Source organism: Pan paniscus, chromosome 9 (genome assembly GCF_029289425.2).
Source record: "Pan paniscus chromosome 9, NHGRI_mPanPan1-v2.0_pri, whole genome shotgun sequence".
Taxonomy (NCBI): domain Eukaryota; kingdom Metazoa; phylum Chordata; class Mammalia; order Primates; family Hominidae; genus Pan; species Pan paniscus.
In genome coordinates, this window is record NC_073258.2 from 76,189,592 (window position 1) to 76,213,353 (window position 23,762).

Sequence of the window (23,762 nt, forward strand, 5' to 3'; positions counted from 1 at the left end):
AATCGCTTAAACTCGGGAGGCGGAGGTTGCAGTGAGCCGAGATCACGCCACTGCTCTCCAGCCTGGGTGACAGAGCAAAATTCTACCTCAAAAAAAATATATATAGACCGGGCATGGTGGGTCATGCCTGTAATCCCAGCACTTTGGGAAGCCGAGGCGGGCGGATCACGAAGTCAGGAGATCAAAACCATTCTGGCTAACACAGTGAAACCCCGTCTCTACTAAAAATACAAAAAATTAGCCGGGCGTGGTGGCGGGCGCCTGTAGTCCCAGCTACTCGGGAGGCTGAGGCAGGAGAATGGTGTGAACCCGGGAGGTGGAGCTTGCAGTGAGCTGAGATCGCGCCACTGCACTCCAACCTGGGCAACAGAGCCAGACGCTGTCTCAAAAAAAAAAAATATATATATATATATATATATATATTTCATATATAATTAATTTTCTAGGAAAGTCATCTTATATGCATGGGCGTCTTCCTTTTGTGTTAATACAGTACATTATCTATTAGAACATCGACTCTTCCTCACTGATATCCTTACTCCTCCCATATGTTCTGTTAGACCAGGTGGCACATAAGTCTTTGAAAACTGAAGTGACTCCAGGAAGACCCAGCAGAGCAGGAGATAAGAAGTGAACAAGAACCAGGGCTGGGGCTGGGGCGAGGACTCCCGCTGATGTGGTCAGTGGTGCCAAAGATAGAAGATAGGATGGCTTCACCCCAGGAGCAAACCATGGGTCACAAAATCCTGTGGTATCTGAGAGGGATGAGAGGTATGCCAGCTTCCCAAGGCCATAAGACTGAAAAGTGGCAGAAGAGGGACAGGAGAAAAGTTTTTGGCAGTCTCCAGAAGTTGGTACAAGGACCAGGCTGGAGCTGGGGCCACAGGCAAGGGAAGAGGGCACCTCACCCAGTCATGAGCCCCATCTGCCAGTCCAGGGCAGCAGGGAAGCATTTCTTGGTCTTTGACCTGCCATGGGCTTATGAGACAGAAATGAAAGCACAGCCAGCATCCTCTGCCACAAAAGACCTTTAATGGCCTCCTATTTATTGTTCTTTTGTTCATTTGTTAGAGTTGAATGAACTATAATAACTTGTCTGACATAATAAGAATGCCACAGGTATAACAGATAAACCTGGCAGGTGGTCCAGGAATGAGAGTGTCACAAAATAATCACTCAACACAAGGGCCACACACCTGGAGATTCTTCCCAGCCATCCCTCACTCCTGCCCCAGGACACAACCCATGCAGGCCCCCATTCCATAGGAAGAGGCAGGTCCCACAGTGTCTGTGGCTAGACCTTAACACTGAGCAGAGATGCCCGGGAAGATGGCACTTCCTATGCTCGTTCCCAAGTGCTCTGCTCATCTGCCATGCAGGTCAGGACCATACCCCGAGTTTGTGAGGCACCCACCTCTCATACTCACCACCTCATATGACCACCTATCATACCCACCTCTCCTATGACCCTTGCAATTGTCCCAGTGAGGTGGGAAGAGCCTGGACTAGCCCCATTTTGCACACAGGGAAACTAAGGACACACTCGGACCGAATGTAATACACCCGTGTCATGCGCTTGCTGTGCCCTGAGCTTCACATTTTCACCTAGAATTCCCTGGGGGGTGGGAGTGGGGGACAGGGCAGGCAGGGTTTTGTGCCAAGGGCTGGTCCAGGTCTCACTAAAGTGTCCAGGATTCCTGGGGGAATCCTGCCCTCAAAGGAGGGACTTTTGTCATAAAATCCTCCCTGAGTCTGTCTTTTATATGAGCCAAGATTTCCATCCATCCGGCTCTGTGTAAAGATGAATTTAACCCTAGCCTCTCTCTCCATCACACTGCTTCTCCTGCTGTGTCCCTTGGGCCTAGGCCAGGAAAGTGGGGTGCCAGATAGGGGTGCAGACACAAGTCCTCAGTGGGGGATTGAGCCTGTTTCCTTGCTCCAGAGCTCCCCGTGCTTCATGGGCCAATATCAGGGTCACGACCCATCCCCACTGAGCACCAGGCCCCTGTCCAAATCAAACCTTGGCCAGAGCTTCAGGGTGGGTTGGCTAGAAAAACCATCAACTATGTACGTGTATGTGTGTGTGTGTGTGTGTGTGTGTGTGTATAAATGCTTGTGCCTGGGTCTGTGACCCAAGTTCCAACACAAAGACACTTTGTACTGGAACGCTGGAGCCATTCCAACATGAACAGCAAGAATAGAACCTGTGCTGGCTGGTCTAAGATCAAACCTCGAGATGGTGGTTTGAAGTTTTTCTTCAAAGAAAGCTTGAAAATGAAATCTCAGTAGGCAAGACAAATAAAAGCAGAGTTATTCTGGTGGCGGCGGAAATGGGAGGAGGGCTGGAAACCTATCCTTTGCCTCCACTACCATCTTCCCACTTTAGCATCCCCTGACAAAGCTCGGTGGAATATCAGGGGTTCCGCAGCACCTGGTTTGAAAACCACTGTGTCAGTGTCTACAAACCATAGGCCCCACGGACCTGTGCTTTGACTTCCCTTTTGGGGTGACGAGTTGGAGTGTGATGGAGGGAGGATGTTTCCCCTTCAACAGGGCCTGTCTTTGAAGCCGCTGTGCAGTGACCCTGTGGGGAAGTGGTAGAGGTGGGGTCCTGCCACTTTAGTCCAGGAGGAATGGCAGAAGAGATGGAGCTGCCTGGGCCAGGAGGAAACACCAAGCCCAGTGCAGGCCGTATAGATGAGGGTTCAGGAGTGTTTTGGTCCTTTTGAGTTTAAAAAATATAGATATCAGAACAGGCACAGGCCTATGTCCATGAGACCCTATAAGAGTGTAAGACTGGGACCTAACCCCTTCCTCCTGGATGGGTGGAGAGCAACCAGTCCCCAGTGACAGGCAGGAGAGAAGCTGCCGCTCTGGGATGCTGACGCCACTGCATCCGCTGTGGCTCAGCTCTCAGGACAAAAGGCTTGGGTTTTTCCTGGGCCCAAAGCCCTCCCAATGTCACTGAGAAGCTGTGGTGGCTCCAGTTGCTCCTGGAAGAGGCCTTACACTTTGAAGGGAAGGAACAGACAATTCCTATTTCTCCTTGCCCTTAGATTTCTGCAGATGGGTGGTTTCAGCTCCCTGAGCCTGGGGGCTGGTGGCTCTCTTTAACCTGGGTCAGAGCCAAGGCCCCTTGGCCTCTGTGGGGTCTGAGAGATGGGAGATGTGACACCAGGCCTAGGAGGGTCCAAGATGTCCCCCTCCACCAATCACTGACAATATCCACATCTTCCCTCTGTGTCCTGGTTGCTGGGACCACTATTTTTGGGCATGATATTCCTGAATTGTATCTAAATTTCCCTCTCAGCTGGGTCATCAAAGCCAAATTGGCTGTATCTCATTCTGGTTGACATCTGCCTAAGTGAGAAGCAGGGCAAGCGATGAAGACTGGTGGGGAGGGCTCCTCCTGCAGCAAACTTTCTGTGTGACCTTGGGCCATCCCTGCAGTGGCAGGGCCACACACATCCAGCCATTTTCAACTTACAGAGCCCTGACCGCTGACTTTCATCTCATCTGGGCCTCATAACAATTCCTGCGTCAGGCAGGGAAGGGATTACAATCCCATTTTACAGTTAGGGAAACTGAGCCCCAGAGGTTGAGTAGCTTGCCCAAGCCCCCTAGGTGGTTGGTGACAGGCAGGACTGAGAGGTGGCATTGGGGACTTCCAGGACAGAGTTCCTTTCACTGCACCATGTAGGAACCAGCTTGTCAGGAACTCTCCCACAGAACCAACAGCCAGGTGAACCCACTCTAGCAGGTCTGAGCTTTGAGGCTGAGGAGAGGTGCAGCCAAATCACTCAGTCCTTATCTTCATGGGGACTGAACTCTTCCCCTGGGTGGAATGCTGAGGAGGTCCCGCTGGCTCTCTGCTCGGTGGGTTTTCACCGGGGCATGCTTTTCCTTCCTGCCCGGACCGGTGTCCACACGCCACCCACAGGGCGCACTGCAAAGTCCCAGTGACGGATGGCTTGGCCAGTGCAGGCCCCAAACACTTGGCAGAGAAACCGCCAGTACTGTGGGATGGTGCCTGGGGCCTAGTGAGGCTCCCCCACCCCTAGTTTCACTTCAAGGTATCACCTGGGCAGGCTGACTCCAGAAAGGAAAGGGGCCCTGCAGAGAAGCACTGGCTCGGCCATGTTTGGGGGCTGGGAGGTGGTGCCTGGAGTTGACCAGAAGCTTGGAAACATGACCTGGGGCTTCCTCTCCAGGAAGAGGCTGAAGGAAACACTTTGCCTTTGTGTCCCTCGAGGCTGCAGCATATGGCCGTGCAGCAGGGCACCTGGCCAAGGGGCAAGGGGTGCTAAAATCCAACCTGTGTGTCACTCCCAAAGCTGTGCATTCTAGTGTAGGTCTGAATCCACCTGGAAAGGGCACCGTCTTCTAATTCACATCAAGGCACCATAGGGACCAGCAGCCACCAGGAGCCCTGAAGGCAACTGCCCTCTATTACTTCTCCCTACAACGTTTCCCTGACCATGGGCTTCCTGAGGACGGGGGCTGGGACTGACCCATCTCTGTGTCTCCAGTACTTGGCATAGAGCTGAGTCATCAGCAAAGGATGGTAGGCTGAATTCAACTAAATTTGGCCATTGCCTTGTGCAGTCCTGGCTCCAGGAGAAAAAAAAAAAAAAAAAGATAGTGCTCTGATCCTTCCCTGCAGCTGGAGAAATTTGCTAAATAACACTGGGCTAAACCCAAAAGGGTGAGCGTGATGTTGAGGTGCAGGAGGCTCGGGAAACCAGCCTGACAAACGTTTTCCATGCATGAGTTAGGGATAGGGGAAGAAGTTTGCAGGAAAGAGGTCATCCCAAACACTAAAGGATCTTGTGTCAGCCCCAAAGGTTTCAGAAGACACTGGAGGGCATATGTTTGCCATGGATTGCTCCAGCATTTCATCAGCTCTGCCCAGATGAGGTGCAGCCTGCCCAGCAAGCTCTAGGAGGGGCTGGATGCCTGGGGGACCTGCAACTAGGCCCTCAAGACTGGACAGGGTAGTACGACAGCCCCCAGCTGACTTTGTTCTGGTCTGGGGAGGGGTCCCTTGGGTTGAGTGGTCATGAGACTCAGAAGTCGTGCTGCCAGGCTTGTGAAACAGGTGATTTCACCACAGGAAATAAGTCACACTGCCTGCCCCAGGAGGTGCTGGACTGGAAAGGATTGAGATGCCACTTGTATAAGATTTTTTTGTCTCCCTTTTCAGACAAGTATGGGAGAGAGATGGAAGGGAGCAGAAACTGAGGAGAGAGCCCTTGTCCTGCTAATCAATATATTTGCCTGGGTAAACCTCAGGGTGTCTGTGCCCACAGGGGGCTGTGAGGTACTGCAAGCCCTATCATAAGCCCCTCAGCCAAGCCTCAGCAAAGATATGCTCTGTCCCTCCTTGGGCAACTCATGCTAGCTATGGCCACAGCCTGACATCAATCCCTTCCCAGTCTTGGGCACAGGGTGGGGTTGAGGGCAGTTGGTGCTCCATAGGGCCCTGCCACCTCTGAGGTCCAATAAATCCCCTCTGGAGGCAGAGAGACCAGTCAGCAGCTCTGGCTCTACCCACCAGACCAGGAGCTCTAATGTTCACAAATTCTTGGTGGCCAGAGCTAGGAAGGCCCATTGTGATCATCTGGTCAAACTCCTTGCTTTCCCAAGTGAGAAACTGAGGCCCAGAGTGGGGAAGGAACTTGCCCAAAGTCACACAGTAAGTTATTCTCAAAGGCCAGGCAAAGAGGATAACTCCTAACACTTTCTATCTCATCTCCCATCTGGCTTCTTGCCCCAGGAATTGCCCCAGGTCTCAATCAACCCAACACCAGCTAATGCGTACTGGGTACCCATGACACTGGGAGCTATTGGAGGTCATCAACTCACCAAGAAAAGAAGGGGCTTATTTGCTACCCAGCAGCCTCCTTCCCTTCGGGTGAGGATATCTCAGTGGATGCTGCCACCTTCTGAGATAGGACCCCCTTTGACTGTGGCATGGTGGCCTCAGGCACTCTCTCCCAGTCCATAGGGTCAGTCCAGCCCTGGAGAATGGCAGGGGGAAGCAGGAGGATACTAGTGGCCTCGGCCCCCGCTGGACACCCATCCTCACTTCCTGCATGACCATGTGAAGTCCACAAGGAAGGGACATAAGGCAGACTCTCCTCTCCCCGCCCCCTGCCCCCATCTCTGAGCGCCCCCCTTCGGGAACCCTCCTCAGGAGCTTCAGCTCACTCTGCTGGGGGCTGGTGCTTGCTGAAGACCCCCTCCCTCCCTCCCTCTGCTTTTCTCTCTGTGCATATCTCTAGACAGGGCCATGCACTTGAAATACAAGGTAGCTAAGATGTCACAGCCTGACAGTACTGAAATATACTTGGGTGAGTCCACACAGCTTGCCTCAGTCTAGGTAACTGCTGGTAAGAAAGTCAGTCCAGTTGCTTTTCTCTACTCCTGGGGTCTACGAACTTTCACCAACATCACTATCAGACACAGAGGGACATCAGGTGGGGAGGAGGGTGAAGGCAGAAGGTCTTTGGTGGGTCAGAACTTCAAAAAGGCATTGAGAATCTGTCCACAGTTCTGCCCCTCCCAGCCAGAAGGAGGTGGCCTTCAACGCGGTCATCTTTTAGCTGCCAGAACTTTGTTAACCACCTGGGACCGTGGACATCTTCTCTCGTGTCTTGAGCCCTCATCCCCACCCCTCCAAGCCCTCATGCCCACCACACCGTGTCCCACATTCCCCATCCTCCCCTGTCTGCTCCCCATCTCAAGTCCAATTCCAAGGCCAGAGCCCTGGCAGCTTTTCTGGGAGACAGCATGAAAAGGAGGGGAGTGGAGATGGCAGAGATGGGGTGGAGCCAGTGCGCTGTGGTCCTGTTGGCGTGGTGATGTGGGGCCAATCCTGAGGCCAGAGGTTCATCACCATGATCTGGAAGCCCACAGGGCCCCCTGGTAGAAACTGGAAGAACAAAGGGGAAAAGAAACCAGAACGGGAAGAAGACGAGTAAGCATCCGAGTGCACGAGAGTGGAGCCGGAGCCACGTGGAGGCAGGGCCGGCCCGTCTATCTGTTGTTGAGCTGTGGAGAGCCGGTACCATCCTCCTCTTCCTCCTTGTCATCCTTCATGCCTTTCAGTCTCTGGCGAGCAAAGTCCTCAAATACAATGTCGTCATCACTGGTGGGAGAGACAAGGAAAATGTGGTGTGTTTGCAGGGGCAGGGAGAGTAGGCTTATCCAGAGGCCCGGCCAGATGTGACTCAGAGTATGGCTCTGGGGCCGGGGAGAACCACCCTCTCTGAGGTCTCTGGCCTCTGGGGCTGACCATGAGCAGAAAGGCCTGTCTGGCTGGCACATGTGGATGCCACCTGTGGCAGTGGGGACAGTCACATCAGGACTCAGGCCAGTCATGAAAGGGGCAGAGAGGGGCATGAATTTGACTCTTGTGCCTGAGGGCTAGAAAAGTAACCTGGTTCTTTAGGAGGTGGGGGGAGCAGTGTGGCTCTGTAGCCAGAGGAAGGACTTATTCCCACTGTGAGAGGCCAGGCCACCAGTAGTTTCACAGCATGTTCTGAATCCCCCAAGAATAGGCCCGGCAAACCCCACCCCACCACCCAGAAAACTACCCTTAGGAAGCATTCCCGTTTCTGGACAGCAAGGAGTAGTCTGGCTTAATGGAAGAGAAGACCATGAAGAACCTTTCTCCCAGAAGTGTCAGCTCAGATTCTACCTTGGGGGATCCCGGACAGAAGAAGGCTGGGGTAGGAGGATGTGAATCTAAATAGGGGGGCAGAGGACCTGTTCGTGAGGAAAGGGGAGGCTTGAGTGGGGTTTCAGGACTAGACTGCCTTTAAGAACAGCGAGTTCCCTTCCACCATGAAACATGTCCACTTAGGACCATGCAGGTGTCCACCCGGGTCCCCTGCCCAACAGGGTTCAGCCAGTGCATGGGGCATCCTCATGGGGTGACTTGAGACCCCCACACCCCAGATTTCTCCTGGGGGACAAGGGAAGATTGGCTTTGGAGCTGGAGCAAGAAAGCCACTTGGACCTGGAGGTGGTCCGCGCAGTCGGCCCAGGTCCTCCCCCTCTGGCCACTGTCCGGTGACTCGATGGCCTTTGACCGCAGGGAAATCCACATCGGTTGGTCCTCAGGAGTCAGAAGCAACAAGATCCCCAGTCCCCTGCCCACCCCACAGCCTGATTCCACTGGTTGGCGTGGGCAGGACAGGAGGGCCGAGCCCAGGGCCATGGACCAGCCCTGTGTGAGCCGAGCAGGCGCTGTGGATGGACGAACGGACTGACGGACGGACGTGCAAGGACGAGGGAGGAAGACAGACCCCACCAAGGCAGGAGGAAGAGGAACAGGCACGGAGGGTCCTTCAAGTCACATGCAGGCAAGCGGGTTGCTGAAGAGGCGAGCAGAGGTGGCTCTCAGCAGACGGGGTTAGACCAGCGGCTCCTCAGGAGTTAATAAGCATATATGCAAATGACCCCCTCCACCCCGCCCACCCGCGGCCCACCCCCGGATGTCTGCAGGCAGTGTTCAGCTTACTTTGTGTCAAGTTCTATGAGATTGGTATCTACTGGCGTCTCGTTCTCTGGAACTAAACACAGGGTGGGTGGGCAGGGTGTCCAGGGATTAGTGAGTGGATGAGCACGGGGCGAGTAAGCACAGGCCCCCACCCTGGGACAACCAGACTAACATGAGGAGGGCAAAGGATAAAGGGGAATGGAGATGGGGGAGGACTCATTCCTGGTACTGAAACACCCCAAATCATCTGAAAGGCAGGGAGGATGGCACCAGGAGGGCCCCGGATCCCCACTGCAGCCCCAGAAGAACAGAAAATCCTCTAAACTTCTGTTTCTTTTGACAGGTCTCCAACATGAATTACATTAATTCCTTGCATGCATGCCATTCACCAATTCTAAGACAATCTTTTTTATATTTTCCTTCACATTTTAACATCTCCAAACTTGGAGTGTGTCTTACCATCGATGGCACTGCACAGTTTAACCATGGAAGTTTTTTCCTAATCGTACCTACTATTATGTTGTCTCTCTCCACTGAAAGTCTCAGATTCAACGAAATATGACCAATCTGCTATCACTTGAAAAACAGGCCAGGCCAGGCATGGTGGCTCATGCCTGTAATCCCAGCACTTTGGGAGGTTGAGGCGGGAAGATCACCTGAGGTCAGGAGTTTGAGACCAGCCTGGCCAACATGGTGAAACCCCGTCTCTACTAAAAATACAAAAATCAGCCAGGTGTGGTGGCAGCCACCTGTAATCTCAGCTACTCGGGAGGCTGAGGCAGGAGAATCTCTTGAGCCTGGGAGGCGGAGGTTGCAGTGAGCTAAGATCACGTCACTGCACTCCAGCCTGGGCAACAGAGTGAGACTGTGTCTCAAAACCAAAAAAAAAAAAAAAAAAGAAGAAGAAGAAAAACATGACAATAGTGTGTCCAACGGTCATCTTATCCAAGCAGCCCCTTCCCCTACTTCCAAACGGGATCCAGCCCATGCCTGGGTGCAAGATAGAGGCTCAAAGCATGGCCAATGAGTTCCCTTCTCCACTCCTGGCCTCCCTCTCCCATGGGGAACAGGAGCCACGCCTCACTGTCTCCTGGTGGGGTCAGAAGCAAATCAAGTTCTGGACCCCACAAAAGATCTGGGGACCCGAGAAAAGGGTGACAGGGCTGAGGGCAAACCCGGGGCGGGGTGGGTTACAGGGTCACGTGGCAGCTGCTGGAGAACCCCTACCCCAGAGACCTACAGATTCTGCTCACCTTCCCGATGCGGGGGTTCCTCTTTGGGCTTGGGGTGCATTAGGGTGAAGGGCAGTTCCACGGCCACGTCGCTGAAACAGAGACCCAGACCCAGTGAGCCTTGAGCGGACTCACAGGCTGTGAGACTTGATGTCGATGCCCTGTCAGTCCGAGGACTGCAGAGGGTTTTGCCGTCAGAGGAGGTAGATCCAAAAGATGCCCTCCAGCCCCAGTTCTGCCACTCGGAGCCTCGGTCTGCCTGGGAGCTGGACGAGGAGACTTCCTCTGGTTCCAAAAAGAAATGGAAGCCTCCTCTTTCCCGAGAAGGCTCTCTGGGTTCCCACGGGCTGGGAGGAGGCCCAGGGGTGGGAAAGGATTGCCCAGGGCAGCATGCACCGTGGTCACTGCAGGGCTCCAGAGGTGCCCTGGGACCCCCCCCACCTCAAATCGCCACAGCCACCCTCGCCTCCCCTGACACTGCCCTTCCCAACTTCCAGGTCGGAGCTCCTCCCACCCTCACACCATCCCATCTCCCAACACCTCCAGGGCGCTCTTGTAAAAGTGCTCAGGTGACCCTAGCACCCCTGCAATCTGGATGAAGCACTGTTGAGGTCAGTTTAGTCAGGTTTAGGATGGCCCCAGGGCCCAAGGCTGATTACACTGTGGGGATGCAGGGGAAAGCGGCCGGGAAGACCCAGCCACCAGCCAGTGCTTCTGATGGGGCTTTCTCTGTACTTGGCCCTGATGGACAGAATAAGAGAAGGTATTCACATGGCACTGACCCTGTGCCAAGGATTACTGTAAGCCCCTTCCATAGAGTAACTCATTTAATCCTCGCAACAACCATATTATCATCCCCAATGTACAGACTGGGACATTGAGGCATGAGGAGATTAAAATATCTTGCCCAAGGCCACACAGCTATTAATGGTTATTATTAGATTCTGGCTCCATAACCACACCCTTGATCACTGTGTGACAGTAGCAGAATTGAGACTAACAAAAGCAACCCTGAAGGCTCCTCTCGGCTTGGGGTGACATCACCCTAGGAGACCGCCCAACTGCGAGTGCCTACAGGCACAAGACACATCCCACTGATCTTGTTGTCCAGAGCCCAGTTGGGAAAGAGGAAGGGACAGGGAATGGAGTGGTCAGAGGCACAAGCCGTGCAATTAGAAAGGTCTGTTCCACCAGCCTCGCCACCCGCTGGTGCAGCACTTTCTAGCTTTGAGTCTCACTGAGCTCAACTTGGAAACGGGAATAACAAAGCCTGTCTTCTAGAACCACGGGAACTTCTGGGAGATGAGGCAGCTAAAGAGCTGAGTTAAACTGTGAAGCTTGACCAGGTGCAGTGGCTCACGCCTGTGATCCTAGCACTTTGGGAGGCCAAGGCGGGCGGATCCCTTGAGCTCAGGAGTTGGAGACCAGCCTGGGCAACCTGGTGAGACACTGCCCCCACCACCCATCTCTACTAAAAATACAAAAATTAGGCTGGGCGCGGTGGCTCACGCCTGTAATCCCAGCACTTTGGGAGGCCGAGGCGGGTGGATCATGAGGTCAGGAGTTTAAGACCAGCCTGGCCAAGATAGTGAAATCCTGCCTCTACTAAAAATACAAAAATTAGCCGGGTGTGGTGGCGGGTGCCTATAATCCCAGCTACTTGGGAGGCTGAGGCAGAGAACTGCTTGAAACTGGGAGGCGGAGGTTGCAGTGAGCCAAGATCGTGCCACTGCTCTCCAGCCTACCCGACAGAGTGAGATTCTGTCTCAAAAAAAAAAAAAAAATTAGCTGGGCATAGTAGAGCACACCTGTAGTCCCAGCTACTCAGGAGGCTGAGTTGGGAGGATGGCTTCCGCCCAGGAGGCAGAGAAGGTTACAGTGAACCAAGTTTGTGCCACTGCACTCCAGTCTGGGCAACAGAATCAGACCTTGTCTCAGAATAAAAAATAAAAATAAAAATGTGAAGCTTGTGCCTGCCAGAATCGTTACTTAAGTCCCCTCATTGGGAACCTGGGGGTTTTTATAAGGCTGTCAGAGCTATTTGGCCTTTTTTTTCTTCTCTTTTTTTTTTTTCCTTTTGCTTTGGGGATTGCTTCAGAATGGAGCTGGTGGAAGACTGGGTTTGCCAACATTTTAGTGGAAGAATCTGGATCTTAACCTTCTACCGGGCCAGGAACGATAAGGTCAGGGACCACATCTGATTCCTCTCTGGGACTCTGGCACTCAGCACCAGCCTGGACGCAAGCCTGGGTTGAGGAAATCTTTGCTGAATGATATGGAACTGAATTGAATTGAATGAATTTCACCTGTCAAATTAGTTTAAGATTTCTTAGGATGAGCCACACTGCCATCTTGTGACAGAAGGAGGCCAAACTGCTGTGTTTGGGGTACATGCATTTTTGGAATTTAAATGCATCCAGCTGGCTGCAAGGAGACCTTGTTTACAAAATAGGATCTCCTGAGGACCTCTCCTTAGCAACACTTGGCCAGCAGTTCCCTCCTCACTAGTGTAGAAGTTTGAAAGCCATGAAGTCTGCATTTCTCCAAAAGCTCCTATAATTCAGGTGATCAGTAATTCAGACAGCTCTCTTGGGGGCCACTCCCTGTATCAGTGTAATCAGGCTTTGCTCTCTGTAAAGATCCCTGTCACTCAGGTGGGATGGAAGAGCAAGGTGAGGTTTGTTAAGGAGAAATTGTGTCTCCCAGCTCACACCTGAACCTGGCTATCTGAAATGACCACTAAGATTCCTTCCAACCCAGTGCCCTGTGATTCTGGTCAGTCAAGCCAATGGGCTCCAGGCCCTCCAGGAAGGTGGGTGAACCAGGTGGAAGGGAGGAATTTACCTGGATGCAAGATCTCCCAACAGGCTGGGTGGGTCAGAGGAGGCAGGAGAAGTGGTCAGGAGAGAGTTCAGAGAGGAAGAAAACAAAAAGCACATTCATTCACCACTTCTGCTGTCCCCCGGATAGAGAAGACCCACGGGACACACTCCCACCCACCCCCCTGCACAGCCCTGACTGCTCTTTCAGGGATACACTGAAATGGCATTAGCCCTGCCCCGAGGGACTGGGATCCAGACCCAGCTCAGCAAACCCCTGAGCCCCAGGATCCTCATCTGTCAAGGCAGTGTAAAAATTAACCCCAGTGCTGCCTGTCCCAAGGGAGGCCGGACTATCTAAAGGCAGAGGGAAGGACTCCGGGGTTGCCAAGAATGTTTGAGGGACTGTGGGTCCTGAAAGGTCACCAGACACAGGATTTGGGATTTGTAATTTTGAGATGTCCTATTATATAAGGTCAGGATTACACACTGCCACCTGCCAAGAGGCATTCTTCTAATAATCAAGGAGACCCAATGTCTAATGGGATTTAGCTTTTCAATCTTTTCATAGAAATTTATGAATTAAGTTACAAAAAAGAAACACAGTAGTTTGTTTGTTTGTTTTTCTCCCTGAGCTTCCACCAAACTATGCTCCAGGGCAGGGCAGTCTGGTCCACCACTATGACCTGAGTTAGGAGAGGAGATTTCAGGCGATGTTTGGGGCACTGTCTGGGCCTCTGTTTCACCATCTGTAAAATGGGAAAGCTGACTAGCAAATCCCCAATCCAGCTCTGGGTTCTGAGCCCTTTTAGCTGTTTCCTCAGAAAATCAGCTTGGGCATGCATGGGGGTGGGTGCTATGCCCAAAGTGTGATAAGGAGATGGCACCCCTGGGGACCCCACAGCAAAGACTCTGAGGACGCTGTCCCCTGGGCATGGCCAATCCTCAGTGCGAGCCCAGACCCAGGATAGAGGAGGAGGAGAGAGAGAAAGAGATGGGTGGGGGTAAGAGAGGGGCTGAGGGCCAAGGAAGGAAGAGAGGGAAAGCGGGCGGGGGAGAAAGAGGAACAGAAGGGAGGAAAAGAAGGGACAGGAGGTTCCTCCTCCAAGGTGGATGCAGCTAAAAGGGCTGCAAACAGGCAGAATGGGGCAGGGGCCTGTGGGCACCTGGGACGCTCCCCTCTGCACTCCGGGGTCTTGGGCTTGGCTGGAGCACTCACCCGCCCCGAGACACCACCAGCTTCACTTTCACTTTGTAGGAAACAATGATCCCCAGGATCTCACGGTTGGCGCCTTCCCTCAACCTGCAAAGTGACGCAGGGGAGCCAGTTCAGGGGCCTTGCCAGGTGGGCGAGACACCTCAGGGGTGGGTGTGCTGGGGGGCAGTGGCCGTCCATCCCCCATCTGGCTAGCCACTCAGCTACCATGTCCAATAGAGCCCAGTGGAGGTGAGGAAGGCGAGCAGTGCCCTTAGGTAGCAGGGACCCAGAGCCCTGGTTCCAAGTCTGACTGTGAGACTCGCTCACTGTGTGGCCCTGTTGAGCCCCTCTCCCTGCCCAGGCCAGCGTCCCCACCATGAGGGCCAGGCTCCTCCTCCCCTCAGATGGATTCTGCTTCTCTCAGCAACCCATGGGCAGAAAGGGCCACACGGGGAGTTCACAGAGGGCGAGGCAGCTGGGGTGGGGTGGGGGCCATCAGAGAAGGACTTCTCCGCAGAGGTGGTGCTTCAGCTGGGTCTTGAAGATGGGTAGGGTGTGAGCCAGGGTGGAGACAGGGCAAAAAGCTTCAGGTAAGTGGGAGGCTGTGCAGGGGCTGCTGAAGAGAGCTGAGTCTGTGCTGGGAGTGGCGGCTGCTCTAGACGTAGGCCAAAGCCCCACTGAAGGACCACACTGGTAAGAGGGCAAGATGGCATCCCCATAGCCAGGGCTCTGCTGGAGCAGAGTAGCCTAGAGGCGTCCACGATGACTGTGCAGCAGGAGTGACCAGATGCCCTGGGACCCCTGACTTGGAGGGGCACCCCATGTTGGGTCTAACCCAGCTCACCACCCTGGTCTCTCCTCAGGGACACCCCATCTGACTGAAGGCATTACGTCAGAAGCTGCCACCTCTTGCAGGAAGCCTTCCCAGGTTGCCCTCCCCCAGGCATGGTAGCAGAGCCCAGCACTGCCTGAGTGAGCTGGCCTAGTGGTCCATCTTATTCTCTCAGTCACCCCTGGGTAGGGTTGGGAGTAAGGAGGCAGCTTCCCTGACAAGTCAAGCACCTGAGGACAGGCCCTGACAAGGCTATGGAGAGGGTAGCCTGAGCCTTGTCTTTGAACTGGGGGGACCAAGGAGGGTGTGGCCCCATCAGGCAAGATGCACTAGGAGCCCAGGGCTAGGAGGGCAGGTCCTCACAGGGTGCTAGAAGCCAAGTTCGTGTCTTCGTGCTTGAGCTTCCCGTCCAAGGCGAGGCCCCGCTTCTCTCGGTTATTGGCTAGGAAGGGGGTCAGTGTGTAGACCTTGCAGAACGTCGAGCTGGGTGCCACAGTGTCACTGAGAAGAAAGGAAGCAGCTGTGGAGATGGCCCTCCCCAGAGCCAACCCCAGCCCTGATCTCCAGCCCAGCAGAATATCTAGTCTGAGCCTGCTCCAAGTCTCCCTCTCCCAACCTCTGTCCCCCAGACACACGGACCACTTGGGCCAGCCCAGCTCGGGCAAGGAGACCACTGCCACTCAAAAGAGGCACATCTACATTCTATGCACAAACAGGACTGAATCTCGGATATTCTAAAAGATTATCCTAGTCAAGCAGCACAGTGCTAAAAAGCACATTTATTTAAAGAATTACAGCCAGCCGGGCGCGGTGGCTCACGCCTGTAATCCCAGCATTTTGGGAGGCCGAGGCGGGTAGATCACGAGGTCAGGAGATGGAGACCATCCTGGCTAACAAGGTGAAACCCCGTCTCTACTAAAAATACAAAAAAATTAGCCGGGCATGGTGGTGGGCGCCTGTAGTTCCAGCTACTCAGGAGGCTGAGCCAGGAGAATGGCATGAACCTGGGAGGTGGAGCTTACAGTGAGCCGAGATTGCTCCACTGCACTCCAGCCTGGGTGACAGAGCAAGACTCCATCTCAAAAAAAAAAAAAAAAAAAAAGTACAGCCACAGCAGGCACAGTTGCTCATGCCTGTAATCCCAGCAACTTGAGAGGCTGACAGGAGGATTGCTTGAGGCTAGGAGTTTGAGACCAGCCTGGGCAACATAGCAAGACCCCATCGCTACAAAAAATTTTAAACATTAGCCTGATATGGTGGTGCACACCTGTAGTCCTAGCTACTTGGGAGGCTGAGGCAGGAGGATCACTTGAGCCCAGGAGTTCGAGGCTGGCTGTAGTGAGCCATGATCATACCACTGCACTCCAGCCTGGGCAACAGAGTGAAACTCTGTCTCTAAACAAATTTAATTTAAATTTATTTTATTTTATTTTATTTTATTTTATTTTATTTTTTTGAGACAGAGTCTTGCTCTGTCGCCCAGGCTAGAGTACAGTAGTGCGATCCTGGCTCACTGGAACCTCCACCTCCCAGGTTGAAGCAGTTCTCCTACCTCAGCCTCCCAAGTAGCTGGGATCACAGGGGCGCGCCACCATGCCCGACTAATTTTTGTATTTTTAGTAGAGATGAGGTTTTGCCATGTTGGCCAGGATGGTCTCAAACTCCTGACCTCAAGTGATCTGCCTGCCTCAGCCTCCCCAAGTGCTGGGATTATAGGCTTGAGCACCAGCCCTGTCTCTAAACAAATTTTAAAAAGAAAAAATTATAGCTACACATAAGCCATAAATGAAGCTATTTGGGCACCCATATACCCACCATCTAGGCTCGACAATTAAAACTTTACTTGCTTGATCACATCCATCATATATAGGGTGTTTTGATTGTCCAATTTTTACTTGCTTTTGCTCTATCCCCCATCCTTTCCAATGAGAGAGCTGTCATGCAGCAGATAGTGAACAAGCCTTGGAGTCGGACGACCGTGTTCCAGCCCCAGCTTTGCTGCTTGCTAACTTGCAAGTCACATCTCTCTGAGCCACTTCCTCCTCTACATACTGGGGCAGCAGCAACCCCAGCCCCACAGTGCTTCCTGAGAAGTAAACAAGTCTGTGAGTGCAAATGCCTCCCCAGCCATCCCTGCTGGTATTCGTTATGCAGACGCTGGCACCATCTGCAGTGGTTGGGATTTTCTACTCTTTAGGGATTATATGTTACTCTGGTTCTAGATCACTTCACTTTACCATCAGGAATCTATGCCTCATAGCTCTGATTTTTTTGAAAAAATCAACAGTGGATATGAAAAATATCCAGTAACCAGAGAAAGCTTGATCTAATCATAGCATGTTCACCTATAGGACATTAAAAACTATTTCAAAGGCCATGTAGTAACATTTTAAAAATGTTTTCAGTTGCAAGAAATACTGATTGGAATTATACATAAACAAATACACATATACATGTAAAATTATATCAGGTATAATTGCCCCAAGAAATTACTTGCAGGGCCAGGAAAAAAAAAATGTGTATGTCTTTGAATGGGAGCATTTACTTCCTTTAGGTAAGTAAGGATGTTTCACTTCAGATCTCTCCTCTTGCCTTAGCTGCCAACAAGCCTGGGACAAAGTTCGATCCATGCTCAACCATAGCAGTTCTCCTCAAACCTAGATGATTTTTTTGTGTGTAATTATTCTCTACACTCCCACACACAACCCCTTTTTCCCAATGAGCTGGATTACCCCTTTATCAGACAAGAGCTGTGTACCTAGTGCCTTACCCACTTTGCCCTGGCTACCAGGAAGCCAAGAACAAAGTATTTCCCTTCAACCTAGGTTTCTTGTACAACGTAATTATTTCTTCTCACAACCCCAATCCCCTTACATTCATTAGCTATTGTTTTGTCATTCTAGTTTTAGTGGGTCTCTTCCTTGACTGTAGCATGCATTTTCTTGAAGCTAAATCAGGTGGATGGTTTCTAAAAGGCTCTTCGGGATCATCTACTCTGAGTGGCAAGGAAGTCTGAGGCCCAGCCCTCTGCCAGGTGGAGAAGAGCCACCTGGACCTGTAACAGGACACCTAGAGCTTCTCTTTTTCCCACCCAATCCCATACGCCCAAGGCCAGACTTGTGCCCACTTACTCAGCCTCTTCCATGGCAACAGGGCACTTGTACTGAGCTGTGTTGAAAAGGCAGATGTCTGCATACTGGCGCACTAGGGAGGGAGAGGAATCAAGGTGGAGTGAGTCGGGAATGTAGCTCCCATGGAGTCTCACAGGCGTCCCCGGGTTGGGGATATTCAGCCCCAGGCAATGGCCAGAGGCCACCAGTGGGGACTTCTGCATAAGACCACCCCTGTCTTACATCCAAAGGGTAGCCCCAAACACACCCATTTCCTTCCATAACCAAAGCCTTCCCCTCAAGGACAGCTTTGTCCAGAACCCAAGAAACTGAAGAGGTGGCTTAAAGAGCAAACTCATTACCTAGCCAATAAGCAGCCTGCCTTACCCAACTCAAAAGCTTTGCCCTGTGGCTCAGAGCAGGCCCTGGGCTTCAGTGGCTATTTTTTATACAAGGCTGTTAACAAGGGGAGATACTTCAGCCACCCCTAGCCCTTGGGAAGATTGCCTCTCGCTGTCCCCTAAGCTGACCCTCTGTCTGGGATACCTGAGATCTTGATCTTCTTCACCGTCTTGTTGGTGTTGTTGGTGACGTGGACGTTGACGCTGATGGGTTCTCCATGGTAATAGATCTGGGGGGCATAAGAAGGGACGGGGTTGGCTGGGAGGACAGCAAGGTTCTAGGGAAAGGGGAGGGAGAAAAGCCCCCACGTGATCTTCTGGGGTTCCCCAGACCTTGTACAGACCTTCAGAAGGGTCTGCTGCCCCCATCTGAAGTCTATCACATCCCTCAGGTTCATGCCCCCTCTGCCACTCCTTTAGGCCGAAGAGGCTTCTCCGAATCCCCCAAGGCATTGTGACATTTGCCCCAAGTTCATCAGCCACTTCCCACTGCTGCTAAGGTGGCACGAAAGCCACCAAGCACATTAGCCTTCAGTTCCCTGGTGGGACCCTTGAAAGATAACGGAATTGGAAGGTGATAGTCCTGGGCTCCAGCCCTGGCTTGGCCAGCAGTAATTGCGACAACAATAACAACAATAACATTGATGATGATGAAAGCAGTGTGACCATGGGTAGGTTATCTAAGCCTCAGGGTCTCCCTCTGTGCAATGAAGGGGTTGGACTAGGTGATGTCTGAAGTCCCTGCCAGCTCTAAATTCTGTCCACAGAAGGATCTGGAAGAAGCAGGGAAAGGTGAGGAGGGGCTCACCAGCTCACTGAGGGAGCCAGCTCTGAATCCCTACAAAAAGACCTCAACTTGCATCTTGCCCCAAGGCACTTCCCTTCAGCCATGCCCCGAGAGAGAGGGGGTGCACACACCTTGAGGAGGGGCCAGCCCAAGCTCACAGCAGTCAGCTGGGTTTGATTCAGAGTTTGAGGGGAGGCCCTTCCTTCTGCAGGGCTTGTCGCCCTGATGCTCAGTGTTTGGCAGGAAGGTCACGGCCCCCCACCGTGCCCCCTCTGCAATGCTGGTTGACCTTCAGCACTCGGCCTGAGGCAGGCAGCTGGTGGAGGTGTGGGGGAGATGTCCAGGACCTTCGGGAAGGTCTGCTCCTCACTTCGGAAGTCCATCACATCTCTCAAGTTCATGCCCCCTTTGCCACTCCTTTAGGCCCAAGAGGCTTCTCCAAATCCCCCATGAGAGGTCTCAGATTCCCTGACCCCTGTGGTCCTTGGGCTGGGGATAGAAGCTCCTACCTGAGGCATCCTTGCAGGCCAGGAGAGAGCTGGGATCTGAGGCCCAGGCCCTGGTGGAGCAGCCCCCACCCCCTGCCAAGTCCGAGCCTCCTACCTCCTTATCCAGAGAGGCTTCTAGGTGCAAGGGCTTGTCCGACATGAGGAACTGCCTGGTGGTCTCGGCTGTGGGCTGGGGGCCAGGCCTCTCTGGGGCATACTGAACCTTCCGGATGACCAGACGCACAGAATTCCTAATGGAGATGGGCGGAGTGAAAGAGGACCAGGGTCACCTGCCTTCATCCCCTCTCCTTGCGAGCCTCACATCATTCTCCTGCTCAAGAGTCTGGCATGGCTCTCCATCACCTTAGAATCCAGCCAAATTGCAGAGATCAGCATAGGGGTCTGTCACCATCTGGCTCCATTCCATCCTCCCCTGTTCTGTCCCAGAAGTGCCCTGTGGCTGCACTTCATTTGGTCCTGGTACCCAGCAGGATGCTGAAACAGGGACTACATTTTTCACCTCCTGCTTCCCTATGTCACCAAATAGGTAACATTGTCACTTCCTGCCTCCCTATGTCACCATACACAAATAGTGTCCCTCTGTCATCTATTTTGGTGACATAGGACACTATTTGTGTAAGTTCTTTAAGGACAGAAATTTGTGTCTAAGGTGTTCACAGCTGTACTCTCAGCACCTATGACTGTGCCTGCCATATAATAAACAACTGCCAGATATCTATTATGTAAAACTATGCAGAGGGGACAGCGGTCTCAAGAAGAAATGGGGCTTGGGGAGGCGTTGGGGTTCAGGGAGGAGGCGTGGATTCAGTCAGGGGGATGCAAGCCAGTGAAGGGGACAAGCCCAGGGAGGGGAGAAGGCCCATGGATGAGACTGGCTCCATGAAGGTTACAGGGGATCAGGGAGCAAATGAGGATCTGGTGAGGGAGGGGGACTTGGTGAGGCCGTCTCTGTGGCATGCTGGGAATGCCGGCATCTCCGTTGCTCAGATAAGCTGCCTCCATTGCCTGTAACCAGGGAGCCAGGGTCAAACTCCCAGCTCCCCTCTTACTAACTATGTGGCCCTGGGTACATTAACCTCTCTCTGCCTCTGTTCCCTAATCTGTAAAGGGTGATGACAGAAGGACCTACCTCTTTTTTTCCTTTTTAAATTTTTATTAATTTATTTATTTTGAGATGGAGTCTCACTCTGTTGCCCAGGCTGGAGTGCAGTGGCGCAATCTCAGCTCACTACAACCTCTGCCTCCCAGGTTCAAGCAATTCTCCTGCCTCGGCCTTCTGAGTAGCTGGGATTACAGGCATATGCCACCACACCTGCCTAATTTTTGTATTTTCAATAGAGATGGGGTTTCACCATGTTGGCCAGGCTGGTCTGGAACTCCTGGCCTCAAGTAATACGCCTGCCTTCGGCCTTCCAGAGCTCTGGGATTACAGGTGTGAGCCACCACGCCCAGCCAGGACGTACTTCTTAGAGCTGCTGTGAGGATTAAATTAGTTCATACAGCCCAGCACTGTAAATGGTGTCTGGCACCTAATCAGCCCTTGATAAATGATAGCTTCTATATCATTATTATTAGTAACTCCTTGGTGTGGATTTTAAATGTCCCATTGGTGGTAGGGTGAGAGGGGTGGCTCTCGATGTCACCTCCTCTTTCTTGTGCTTACCAAGCCTCCTCCCACATCCCACAGCACCCTTCCTCTTCCCTGGTCTCAGGTCTTAAGAGGAAAAGGGAGACAGAGAAGCAAGGGAGAAAAGTCCCATCTCCTCACACACAGCTGCCAGGGCTGCAGATGCAAATGCATGCAATACACCCGATAGCCACCAGGTGGCAAACTCAGCCCACGCCCTAAAAAGGCTGCTGTGCCCTCAGCCAACCTCCTCTGGGAACAGTGCCTCTGGATGCAGGCACATCAGCGTCGAGGGCCCACCAGCTATTCCAGGAGGCAGACAGAGCACAGCCCGACCCAGGAGGGGCAGGCATGAGACATCCGGGCCAGCTGTTTCTGGCTGCCAGCCTGGGCTCTCTGTCAGCCCGGGCTGTGCTTCTCCAGAGAACGCTTCCCATCTCTTAGATGTGGGCTGACCTCCCTGTCACTCTCCCCTGGATGGGTTCACTATCTCCACTTCCTCCTCACTTAGAAGCTGCCATTGACACACACTCCACTCCTGCTGAACGCCTCCCAGGAGGAAAACTGGAAAATGGGGATGGTCAGGAAACAGCCTGCTCACTGTTTAACACAATCTGAATTTAGGGTTTTTCCAAAACAAATTAAAAAGACATGCAGTCTGGAGGGGATGAAATGAGAGGCAGGGAGATGAGGGAGGAAGCTGCCACAATGGTGCAAAGGAGAAGATGCTGCAGCCTGAACCCGGGCAGTCGAAGCCACCTCCCCAAGGAAGCCCTCCGTGACCTCCCAGCTTCCAGAGTGCCCTTCCAAGGCTGGAATGTGCGTCCCTCCTCACACACTTCCAGGTATTGTTACTTATCTCCTCTTGGACTTTGCCCATCCTGTCTCCCTCCCTCACCCAGCAGGCGGCCCACACCCTGGCATCCTACTCACCGCTTGTGGATCTTCTCCTCCAAATTCTCCGCGCAGAAGGCTTTGACTTCATAGTCCACACCGCAAGCCTGTGGGGAAGGGGTCACTGACCACAGGGCCTTGGAGAAGCAGGGTCCCCAGTACACAGCCAGCCCACCTCTCATTTTACAAACGAGGACACTGGACAGGAACACCAAGCTCCCACAGCCCAGCCTTCCTTGGTCTGGAAGAAGCAGGGGAACGCCCTTGTGCTCAGCCCCAATGCTGTGCTGCCTCCTCCATCTGACATGGGACATCCCAAACCACCCAAACGGGGCTCTGCTCTTTGGATTCCTGCCTCAGTCTGGGTGGCCATCCTCATCCAGGCAGCTGCCCAGAAATAGCAACAGGCACCTGAGCAGACTGGGGGCGCCTACTACTGTGCGCAGACCCAGCCCTGGGTGGCTTATCTGGTATTCCTCTAACAAGACAAGGAGGCACGTGCTGTTATCTCCATCTTACAGATGAGGAAGCTGGGCTCAAAGGTCTGGAGCTAGTGGTGTCACTTCTCTCCAACCCTCAGTTTCCCCATCTGTGAAATGGGGATGATCGCACTTTGATTCCAGGTTGCCAGGGGTTACATGAGGCCAGGTGTAGGTCCTCAGAACACTTTGGTCCTGTTGCAGCCAACGCCACCCAGGAGAGCCTCCAGACCCATCACTGAATGGGAGAGTGAGGCTGACCCCGTACCTGCTGCCCTGTCTGAAGAGAGACTGGTTGTCCAAGGTGGGACCAGCTTAGCCTAGACACAAAGACTGTTCAACAGGGAGAGTGGTCCTGTGTGTCCAGCACCTCCCAGGGAGAAAGCCAGGGACCTGGGGACATGAGACTCCTGGAGCCAGAGAGATGGTCCCCTTGGGGTGACCTACCTTCCCCGTGTCTTCGGGCCCCGGCTGTAGTGTCACAGAGCATGGAAGGTTTGGAGGGATCTGTCAAGAAGAGGACAGAACGAGCCACCTGTCACATCCACCACTGTCCTGTCTCATGTATTGCAGCCCAGACACTTCCATACACCCATCAGACCAAGGGCCCCAGGGGACAGGCCATGTCTATCCCATCAGACCATGCCAAGCCATGCCCCATCTAAAACTCTTTAGATAAAGAGTTTTCTTTATCTAAAGGGTTTGGCCCAGCCCAGTCCTCGCAGCAATGGTTTAAATAGATCTTTCTATGATGTCTACTGTGGTTGGCAGAATAATGTTCCCCAAAGATGTCCACACCCTAATCACCCAAACCTGGGACCTTAATGACAAAAGTGACTTTGCAGATCCAATTAAGGCCTTGAGATGGGGACCGTATCCTGGATGATTTTGGTGGGCCTAGTATAATCACAAGAGTCCTTAGAAGTGGAAGCAGGGGGCAGAAATGTCTGAGCCACAGTGATGGGATGTACAAAAGACTCAACGGCCACTGCTGGCTTTGACAATGGAGGAAGGCACTGTGAGCCAAGGAAAGCAATGCTGGAAAAGGTGGACGCTCCCCGAGGGCCTCCAGAGGAGCCAGCCCTGCCACGCCTCCATGGTAGCCCACTGAGACCTGTTTTGGGACTTCTGACCTCCAGAGCTGTAAGCTCATACATCTGTGTTGTTTTAATTGCTGCCGAGTTTGTGGCAATCTGTTTCAGCAGCCATAGGGAGCTAACATGTCTACGTGGAAAAGGTGACTCCATGACCCTCTCCACTCTCTCAGCCTCCAAGAAAGGGAGAGACCACACTGAATCTCAGAATCAGAGAGCCTAAGAAACTTGAGATTTTGAAATCCAGCATCTTAAAGTCTCTGATTTGAAAGGT

General features: G+C 52.9%; 1 protein-coding gene across 6 annotated transcripts in view; it reads right to left on the bottom strand.

The window, feature by feature from the left end:
• Positions 1–1,010: 1,010 nt before the first annotated feature.
• Positions 1,011–23,762, bottom strand: part of ARRB1 (arrestin beta 1) — a 91,338-nt gene continuing 68,586 nt past the window's right edge. Inside the window, exons 6-17 of one of the 6 annotated variants that reach the window (XR_010113363.1) lie at positions 22,842–22,901; positions 21,955–22,022; positions 19,489–19,624; positions 18,244–18,328; positions 17,719–17,791; positions 14,951–15,088; positions 13,777–13,860; positions 12,583–12,606; positions 9,760–9,830; positions 8,528–8,579; positions 8,024–8,381; positions 1,011–7,150 (exon numbers count right to left, since the gene is read on the bottom strand). Coding sequence is in view for 2 of the 6 variants with exons in the window: in XM_034933382.3 (XP_034789273.1) it covers positions 7,039–7,150; positions 8,528–8,579; positions 9,760–9,830; positions 12,583–12,606; positions 13,777–13,860; positions 14,951–15,088; positions 17,719–17,791; positions 18,244–18,328; positions 19,489–19,624; positions 21,955–22,022; positions 22,842–22,901 (903 nt within the window). In the remaining 4 variants the exon portion in view is untranslated. Of the gene's footprint in view, positions 7,151–8,023; positions 8,435–8,527; positions 8,580–9,759; positions 9,831–12,582; positions 12,607–13,776; positions 13,861–14,950; positions 15,089–17,718; positions 17,792–18,243; positions 18,329–19,488; positions 19,625–21,954; positions 22,023–22,841; positions 22,902–23,762 lie in introns of all 6 variants that reach the window. The other 5 variants (XR_004665167.3, XR_010113365.1, XR_010113364.1 and 2 more) reach the window with 5 other exon arrangements.